Source organism: Aythya marila (assembly GCF_965140915.1).
Source record: "Aythya marila genome assembly, chromosome: 6".
Taxonomy (NCBI): Eukaryota; Metazoa; Chordata; class Aves; order Anseriformes; family Anatidae; genus Aythya; species Aythya marila.
The window spans coordinates 3,767,438-3,777,222 of record NC_139047.1 but is presented as its reverse complement, the minus strand read 5'-3'; the positions used below and the strand labels follow the sequence as shown (position 1 = coordinate 3,777,222).

Genomic DNA, 9,785 nt, shown 5'->3' with positions numbered 1-9,785 from the left:
GCCTCCTTTTACCGAGGCAGAGCCCTCACCTCACAGCGGCTGAAGGACAAAAGTCGCGCTGCTGCCACAGCTGCTGGTTTCACATGAAGTGACCTGCTTCTGCGGCGCAGCCCGCAGCTGAGGCGCCGTCCCGTTAATTGTTAACCCGCCCTGTGCTAACCGCGTTTTTAAAAGGATAATAAAAACTAGCGCCAAGCCCTGTTTCACAGTCCCGTCCAGCAACACAAAAAACTCGATGTTCAAGCCAAGAACATCCAACTATTTAAGTTGGATTTCATGGGGAGCGGGGGCAAAGGAGAGAGAAACATTCCCGGGCTTGTTTCCTTCATCATGTTCCTCTTGAGCTTGGGGTGGGCAGGAGCCATTTGTCATTTTGTTTCTATTCTGATGGTGAAAATGGGTTGGAACAAACAGGCGTGAAGAAAATGCAAGACCAAGTTGCTGTTTCTTAAGGCTGTGTTAGCGCAAGAAGAGTCCCTCTTGTATCTTGAAGAATTCCAGGGATGCGACTTTAAGCCAAAATCTCTCTTTATTCATACTGGTCATATAAATTACAGATCTTATTAGATGTATATACACAATTGTTTTGGAAAATCATTTATACACGATGCTTTCTGAGAAAATAGGACTTCCTATCTGCAGCTAGCTTTGAATCAGCTCAGATTAGTCAGCTACAGAGAGGCGTTTGTTCATTTAAAGTCAGTCCAATGCAGTATTTGGGTGATGCATGGAATAACCTGTTTCTGTTCTAACAGCGATGCTGCTAATTAACATCAATACTGTGGGTGAAGGGGGTGAGCGAAGTAGAGAAATGAAAGCGAAATCTGGGTCTAACTGACTCCATCTTTTCACCCTGGTTATCTGATTTGTGCCAAGAAGAGTATAAATACTCTTGAGTACATGCTCAAGAAGAGTATAAAGTGCAAATACATAATTGTTTGTGTGTTTTAAGAACTGCGTTAACCATTTACTCTGCACACAAGAATTAGATCTTAATGAGGCTACACACATGAAAGACGGTGGCCTTGGAATCGCCAGTTTATTATTCCATTAACAGTTTTTAGGGATAGTATTGGGGGAAAAGAAAAACAAAAACCTCAAACAAGCAAGCATTAATCTATGCCTGAAGCAAATAAAATAAAATAGAAAGGCAGTATAAAACCAGTTATTCTGCTTACTAGGTGAGTTTCCAACAGGCATGTAACATTGTCATGTGTCACAACGTGCCCAGTGGTCAGAAGATGTTGCAGCTCTGCAGTAATTACTTCTTAAAACTGCCTCCCAGTCTGCATTTACCAGATAGTGTCCAAACCGTGTGTCAGATCAGCACTTCTAGTTTGTAGGCTTTCTGATAGCGCCCAGGTACAAGAGTAAGTACTGCACACAGATTTACTTCCCCCCGAAAACAGTGACAGATTTTACTAACCCTGTCTTCCAGCTGCAAAAATGAAGACAGAGCCGTTTGTCACCACAAGTTTTATGTCTGATCACCTCATAGAACTCCCTTCTCTTCCTAGTCTTGCCTTCCTCTCTCCCACAGCTTCTGCTGCAGTGGCAGATAAAAACCTATGCTCGAGGTAGTTCATCATTGGGAAAAAAGAACCCCTGGATACCTACGGGACAATTGAACTCAGAGGGATGAGAATCTTAAATTAAAAATAGAAGCTAAACCAAGGGCATACAGAAAGATGGTTACTATTTCATGTAATAAAAACTGATTTCTCCAAACGCCTTAAAGTCTTTATTTGTCCTTATATGCTGTTATCAGAAGCAAAAAGTTCTGTTCTTACACTGTCATATTTACAGCAATTCTAAGGCCAGTAATTCTGCAAGTATTTATGCCTGCTGCACCCAACCAGAGTCAAATGACCCACAGTCCAGAAAGGATTTGGCCTTTTATCAGTGAGGACAGCATTATAATGGTTTCCAGGAAATGCTGGTTTACAAAGATGATGAAGAAAATATTTTCGAGACTTTTAACCCATCCAGTGTCCACAAGATTCCAGTATGTGGAGTTCAGTCAGTTGAGTAAGGAGAACTCAGCTGGAAGGAAAAAAAAAAAAAAAAAAAAGGAAAAGATCAGTCTTAAGGCAATTACTGCTGTTCATTCAAAAACAACTGCAAAGCAAACCTGCTCCGGCTCCTTTGATAACCTTGCTTCCTGGACTTCAGTATAGTGCCAGCTCTTCACGTGGGTAAATTATGTTTTGTGAATTTGTAGGAATAAAGAAAAAACCTCCATATCATGCCCGTTCTCATTTAGGAGGGTAAATAGAGTGGAAAAGGGAAATCAGGAATGTTAAAATCTTCCAAAACTATTTTCTGCCCTAATTTCTAGCAGAACTTGAGCACATGTCTAGCAAGAGCCTCCAGAAATCCACCTACCATCTAGCAGTTCACCGAACTACTTCTCTAGTACCCTTAAAAACTGCAACGTGATTTTACTTGACTCTCCCAACTCATTGTGTAATTTTTTTGTGTGGTTGTGGCCCCAGAATATGGTGACAATCACAGCTGGTTTGGAAGCTCTGGACAGAGCTGGTTTGAGAATTGTTGTGCGTGCTAAAAAGAAACCACAAATGTTTTGAATGTGATGTTAAACAAAAGTGAAGCCAACTTTTCTTTTCACCCCAGAAACGGGGAAATGCAAATACACACGTAGTTCACAAACGCAATTCGGAAGGTCAAAACTGTTTTAAATATACATGAAAATAAATGGCAGATGAGTGAGTATGGGAGCTTTTAACCCAGAATTTTCATTCAGACTACTACTTCAGTTTTAGCTGAAGAATCAGTTTGTCATGAGCACTACCAGAAAAATGTTGAAGAAGCAAAGGAGAATATTTTGCTCTCGATCAGCTTTTCGGCTTGGTCTATTTTAAAGAATTCCTCTCTTGGTATGTGAAATTTCACCACGCTTCCAGACAGCCAAGAATCTGTTTTATTTTTGTTTGGTTTGTAGATGAGGAGGAGAGTTTACAGGGAATCATTCGGAGGGGAGTAGACAGGCTTTTAAGGACACAATCATTTTAAGATCATAAATCATCAAATATGTAGGAAACTAAAAGCTTTTTTTTTTTTTTTTTTTTTGAAAGGATGTTTTCTTTTAAAGTGGTTAAAGCCAAACCACTGCTGCGTTTCCTGATAGAATTCTGCTGGACAAATCCCCAGTGCGGAAAAATCAGCACTACTCTAAGCCACATGATTTTGACTTTATAGTTTGAAAGCTGAACTGATCTTTGGAAGCGCAGAGCTCTGAACAACATTTCTACTTGTTAGGAAAAAGTGGAGAATATTTTTAACAGACCATGCTGTGATTGATACAGTATTTTACCAATCTGCCTCTGTAGTCTTAATGAATATGAGTTTTATCTGCTAAAAATGTGAGTTGACTTTTTAATTTTCTCATCCTGGTACCAGATATCAAAAGTGCTGAGGAGTTGTGTGAGTCTGCAGGGTCAGAAATGTGTCTGCTCCCTGTGCGGCTTTCCTGAGGAAGTCGTGTCCTTTGTGTTATCTACAAAATTACTGTAGTCCATCTGCATTTGACTTCATTTGTGCGAGAACCCTGAGACCTCTGAATTTTGGCACTCAGGGTTCGCTGGCCTGTGAGTTTGATAATTTCATCTGAAGCAATGCTTCCAAGTATCTGCAGCATCCCATCCCTGCTCGAGTAGGAGATGTCTGCAGCACCGTTTCAGAACACAACGCAGCAACTGCTGAAAGAGCTCAAGCGTTTTCCTAATGGTACAGCAGCCACTTTACAACCGGCACCTGTGTTGTATACACCCTGTTTGCTTAGCAGTAACTTAGGAGTGGAAATGTTTGCAACGTACAGCAGTCTCGATCACTGTGGGACTCAGGTGTTCTCTCAGCACCGCATAAACGCTCGGAGACATAGGAAGAAGATCTGATGGAGAATGTGGATCTGTAGAATCATTTAAGCTTAAAAAAAAAAATAGAAAATGACATTAAAAGTAATGTAAATCCCACCAATTTGATGGAAGATTGCTGTGGAGCATGGTGGATCACTCATGTTGAATGCTTAATTGAGGCAGTTAAGCCTGTGCTTATTAGGCTTGCTGTGAGCATACGCCAAGGACCTGGTGTATGTTTAAAAACGTAGGGAATAGGGCCAAAGGAAGGGAGAGGTTAATCTTGACTCTGTAATATCAGTGGCTGGGCAGAAAAAGGGGAGAGTGGAAGATGATGTAGAGCAGCATACCATAAAGTCTGCATTCAGTTTTTACACGTTTGGCTCCATGCACAGGAAAAGCGCTCTGGGAGTGAAGCTCTTCACTTCCCTTGTCTTTAGCAGTCCTTGGCCAAACAAAAACTTACAATGCCTTGCTGTCCTGAACTATTTTGACTGGCGGGAGGGAGCCAGGGAAAAGTTTGAAACAGGATGTAGGTGTAGTGAAAAGCACACAAAAGAGGAATACATCTTACAAGGTTACTCACATTTTGGAGACTGGGATAAATACAGAAGGGACGTAACCTTTCACTCCACCGTCTGAGGGCTTTGAGACTAAAAATCAATATTAGAGAGATTAGATGTTGCCTACTAACGCTGTTATTTCTTTAAAATTGGTTATGTTGCAGACCATAGTATATTAAAAGAGAAATGACCATGTTTATGATTAAATAAGCAGCCATAAAATCAGGGAAATTCCTGAGATTAGTGTTTGGGTTCAGGTCTTAGTCACATAACTGGCTGTGTTCCCATGATGGGAAATAATCTACACCACCCTCCCCAAGTGTAATACAGCAGCTGATGAATGGGAGCTGCTCAGGGCTGCCACAGGGCCTGTGCTGTGACTCCAAAAGCTTTGTACTTCCGAGCCTCGGGATCTCGGTGCTGCAAATGCTTGCGTGGAGCCCTGTCTCTAGACACAGCTTCGGAGGTGTCTCTGGCTTGAAATTAAACGCATACGTAATTTTTCAGAGGACTGGAGCATTAGGCAAAGTCCACTGCAGTAAAATGAAGAGGAAAAGCATTTGCTGGTTCCAGGTATCTTTTGAAAAGTGTAAGGATTTGGATTCAAATGGGCTTGTATTGCTTTATAATGAAAGTTCAGGGGAATGTATATAATCTAGAAAAAACAGGTTTTTTTTGAGAGAGAGCAAGCTTGATCTAGAAATGGCCTGACTCATAACCCAAACAAGAGCAAGTACATATTTGGAGCTAATCTTATCTATCTTTTTTTTTGTGTTTTCTACTGCAGTTGCCAGGGGTTATTACTGCTGTCTCGTTGTGGAATTAAAGCAGGTCTCCCAAGCTGTTTGGAAAACACAGAATGCCTTGAAATTGAGGAGAAAGCATGCTACAGTGTCACACAATTATGAAGCTGATGAGCTTTTCAATTTCATCTCCTTTGAACATGCATGTACTGAATTTTGCAATGTGTTGGTCAGGAAAAAAAAATCCTAACTTGAGATCTATTTCTTCGCTTCTTTTAAATGTTTTTGGTTTAGCCTCTAAGACCACAGCTATATTTGCAAGGTGAAGCTGCCTAAATGACAGACGTGGATTAAAACGGTTCTCTTGAGGATGCTTATTGAAGGAAATCTGTTCCCTTCTTCCTTTCCCCAAATTCCTTGAATTGCCTCTTGACCCTGAAGCTGCTTTTTGGAAGGGGTAAGTACAGAAACAGAGCCCAACCTTCATTCGGCTGACAGCTGTAGTGTTTGCCAAAGGCCTTATCTTTGGGAATGTCTGGGTACAGATACTTGAGAGGGTTTTCAGGAACGTTGTCTGCCATAATAACTTTGTAATCTCGCAGTATGTCGGCAAAGGGCAGTGCAGCTAAGCGGCCTTTGTTGTAGGGCTCCACCGAGTGGAAGGTTACCTCTCCTGTAAAACACAAAGGTGTGTAGCAGCTGGTGAGTGGCTGGATCAACATCTCTACTGGAGCACTTCTTGCCTTTCTTTTGCGATTTACTCTGGCCTGGGTTTTACCTTTATGTTAGTGTCTTTCAAGTTACACTTTCTGCACGTGTGGGAACGAACTTAAAGCCTGCAGAAAGCAGGTACATCTCCTAACGAGCTTACCTGTGTTAATTTAAAAAACTGAGAGGAAGAGTTTCAGAGTTTTAGTTTGTGTTGTAGTAAATATGATACTGCTGTCTTGCCCCAAACCGAACAAAGACATGATACACATGAACCTTACTTTTAAACCAAAGAAACCATGGCTATTGTTTTACAGGTGTATTGCAGATTTTGAACTCTACATTATTATTATTATTATTATTATTATTATTATTATTATTATTATTATTATTATTATTATTATTATTTATTTATTTATTTATTTATTTATTTATTTTTAATTGTACTTACCATTTTCTAACTGATCCACCCAAGTAAAGGTAATTCCGCCCAGATTGCTTTCACTAAACCTTAATAAAAATGTTCCTGGTGTCTTGTCTTTGAGCAAAATTCGTTCCTTCTCTTTGCTTACAAAGCCCATTACGTACCTATAGTGTGACAGGAAATCATGGTTTTACTTTTGCAAAAATGATAGACTTCATTCTGTGTGCTGCATTTGGCCAAACTTCATACAGGAGTTGAGGCAGGTGTTCAAAGCCTGGTTACAAAAGCTGTAAGGTCTTGAAAATATCACAAAAGCTTCACGTGAATTACTTGTGGAGTGTGGCATTGAGCTCTCAGTACTATGAAATGTGATGAAATTCGTCACAGCACTTGACTGTACACTGACAGAACTGATAAATAGATCAAAAGCTGCATTTTTGGAAGATTCAACGGTGTTCCCTTTTGGCAGAAATTTTGAAAAGTTATAAATGGGAAGAGGGAGACAGCAGTATTCAACTCTGCAAATTCTCTAGCTAGAAGTGAGGTTAGTAAAGAAAAAAGATAAAGCAGGGAGAGATCAATGTATGCCAAGCTGTTTCTGTGTTGCTCACCCATCGATCCAAAGAGGAAGAATGTGTTTTTTAATTAAGTCCAGTATAGCTTCAAGCCAAACCCAAAAGGTAAAAGACTTCCCAGGTAAATGTTCCTAATGGAAAACAGATGAGAAAAGAAGAGCATTGTGAGCGTATTGTTACAGCTCATCAACATGATACAGCTATCTCAGATTCTTAAAGATATTCTAGTTTCTCTTTGTGGCAAATTTGAGTTGCTGCTTTGAGACTCCCTCTTTTGACCTAATGTAAAAACTTTTTTTTTTTTTTTTTTTAAGATAAGCATTGGAAGTGCCTCTTTGTTCATTTTTAAAGAAAAAGCATGCTCAGTTTCTTTTTCATTATGAAATTACATTTTGAGAGAAATGATGAGGAGAAAGTTGAACATACTTGCAAAGTTCTAGTTGTGTTTAAATAATGTGGTTAATATGAACAAAATGGATTTGCCTTTCTTTTTCAATTCTTTTGTTCCTGATCAAAGTTACTGAATATTTTGGATATATTATACAGACTTAAAATTATTTAGGTCACAACAGAGCATATAGAACAAAACATACTGTATGCTTTATGAAAATTTACTCTATACTATAATAGTCCAATCTATTGATCACTTACAGAAATATATAGGGCATTCTTGACTATAATGACAGTTTCTGGTACTTGCAGCAATGTGTCTAAATAGATCTAAATAAAGATAAATCAAGTGCCAGCTTTAAACTTCAGGAAATACTGTTTTAATTGTTAAACTTCTAGAATTAATAGGATTGTGCTGGGCTAGAAGTCCCGCAAATGGTAAGTGGGAACCTCATCGCTGGGATCAGTGGCACAGGTAGGTGTGCAGGTGTTCAAGCAGAGTCTGTGCTTTACTTTCAGAACCGTACCTTGCAGAACTTCGCCCAGGACAGCTGGTAATCATTGTAACTGACTTGTTGCCCTAGAAGCAAAATAAATAAAATTGAGTCTGTATTTCTGGAGTTCTTAAGAAGGTATTTTTTGACGTCTGTATAGTTGAAAAATAGTACAGCTCATCCAGCCCTGGAGAGGGATTGAGAGAGGCTTGGTGAGGGACTGTGTGCATGGAGAGAGCGTTCAGCTGCTAGCTCAGCTTTGTGGATCCTTTTGAAGCGCCTGCTCGTGGTAGCCTGGGGGGAGTCTTTGCCTAAAGCCATCTGGGCCTCTGTTCCTGCAGTGCGCGCTCAGTTTCAGTTTTCAGTTTTACTTCTCTTGGTCTTCACCCTATCTTGATGTTTTAATATGATTTGATTTTTATTTATTTTTTTGATTCTTACTGATTTACAATGGCATCTTTCAACTTCACTAACCAAGAAATCTCCAAGAAAGCATTAGAAAAAGTGCATGTTACCAAAGAAAGCCAGCTGTTGCTTCCCAGCTTTGAAAGCAGTAAAAAGTAAAGATTGTCCCCAGTCTTTGACACAGATGCTTTAGCTCTTGCCTGACAGCAGAGGTATTGTTACACCCTCACTTGGAGTTTCTTGCAGGTTACAATACACGTTATAATTATTTATTCTCCAGAAACAGATGATGCTTTCTTCATTCTGCCAGCCTTCCGTAAGGCCTTTCCCTTCTGGATGACAGTCAGATCGAAGTGGTCATTTGCTCATCTTGCTGAACTTTCAGTCATGCAGAGCCTTTTTTTCTGTGCTTTTATCAGTGAAGCATGGATCCCAGAACTAAACAAGCCCCAGAGGACAGGTACTTTTAAAAACAACCATGAGAACTACAACAAAAAGCGAACTAAGCCAAAATCCCACCAGCAAGCAAAAAGATTGTTGATCTCTGATGCTAGAGATAACAATTACTTGCTAAGGAACAAAATAATGTTGAGTGTGACTCTGATGCCCTCTTTCTTCAGCTCAGCAGCCTACAAGTTCAGAAGCTGAATCGCTTTGTGGTAAGAATATGCTGACGTGTGCTTTTCTTTAAAGAAAAAACAGTGTTACAGTGGCATTTCTGAAGTCAGCAGTGGAAGTGGAGGTCATGCTTAAAGTCCTGACTATCAAATATAAGAGTGCCCAAACAAATAAAATGTATGTTTCTGCAAACTTACCCATAAGTTTCTCGGCCAGCATGTTGAGCTGCTCAGAATTGAGTCCGCGGCCAACATAAGATGAAAACTGCCAGCTCAGCACTTCTAAGAGCTGACTTAAAGTGGCAGCAGGGGGATTGTTAAAGAAAGATAAATTCTGCAAGAGAATTCATGCTTCGTTAGACAGTTAGCAACTATGAAAGACACTACAGGCTTTAAAAGAAAGCAGTAAAAGCAGTAAGTACTTAAGCTGAGTCCAGAGGATAGGGGGGAGCAGAATAATTTGGGACATATATGCCCTGGGCATCCCACCTGCAGCCCCCCAGTAAGTTCTGCTCAGTCGCCTGGCAGAGATGTCAGGGGAGACTCGGAGAGAGTGGCTGTCAGTGTGCCTGCCTTGGATGATAAGATACCCGGCTCTGCTTCTGATAGTGATGTATGTCAAGGCAGTGAAAATGTGTGTAAAGCCTATCCGATAAATGCAGATATTATGTTCTACAATCTGCAAATGCAGTAACAGCAACTGAAACTCAAATATATGCTGAGCTGGCAGGAGGCAGAGAAATAATGATTCTGCTTTTGCTCAGCATTAAGGCTACCAGAAAGGTGCTATCTGACTCTTAGAATCTTCTCCATATAAAGCACTGGCTCCTATAAAATGCATGAGGGAAAGCAGCATTTAATTGCATTATAGATCCAACCATATGTCTACTTCAATGGTTTTGAGTTATATAGCAGAATTATTTTGTGCTGTGTGCAGTTTTAATCATCAGCATTCAAGAATGGCCAATTCCAAGTGGAAAAGTTGTGGAGA

General features: G+C 40.1%; 1 protein-coding gene across 1 annotated transcript in view; it reads right to left on the bottom strand.

Moving 5' to 3' along the window:
* Window positions 1-582: 582 nt before the first annotated feature.
* The window catches only part of STAT4 (signal transducer and activator of transcription 4), a 40,838-nt gene continuing 31,635 nt past the window's right edge, over window positions 583-9,785 (bottom strand). Inside the window, exons 17-24 of the mRNA XM_082763406.1 lie at window positions 8,993-9,128; window positions 7,806-7,858; window positions 6,925-7,019; window positions 6,341-6,477; window positions 5,663-5,854; window positions 4,462-4,528; window positions 3,837-3,945; window positions 583-2,043 (exon numbers count right to left, since the gene is read on the bottom strand). Of these exons, the coding sequence (XP_082619532.1) occupies window positions 2,017-2,043; window positions 3,837-3,945; window positions 4,462-4,528; window positions 5,663-5,854; window positions 6,341-6,477; window positions 6,925-7,019; window positions 7,806-7,858; window positions 8,993-9,128 (816 nt within the window). The 3' untranslated portion in view covers window positions 583-2,016. The remainder of the gene's footprint in view (window positions 2,044-3,836; window positions 3,946-4,461; window positions 4,529-5,662; window positions 5,855-6,340; window positions 6,478-6,924; window positions 7,020-7,805; window positions 7,859-8,992; window positions 9,129-9,785) is intronic.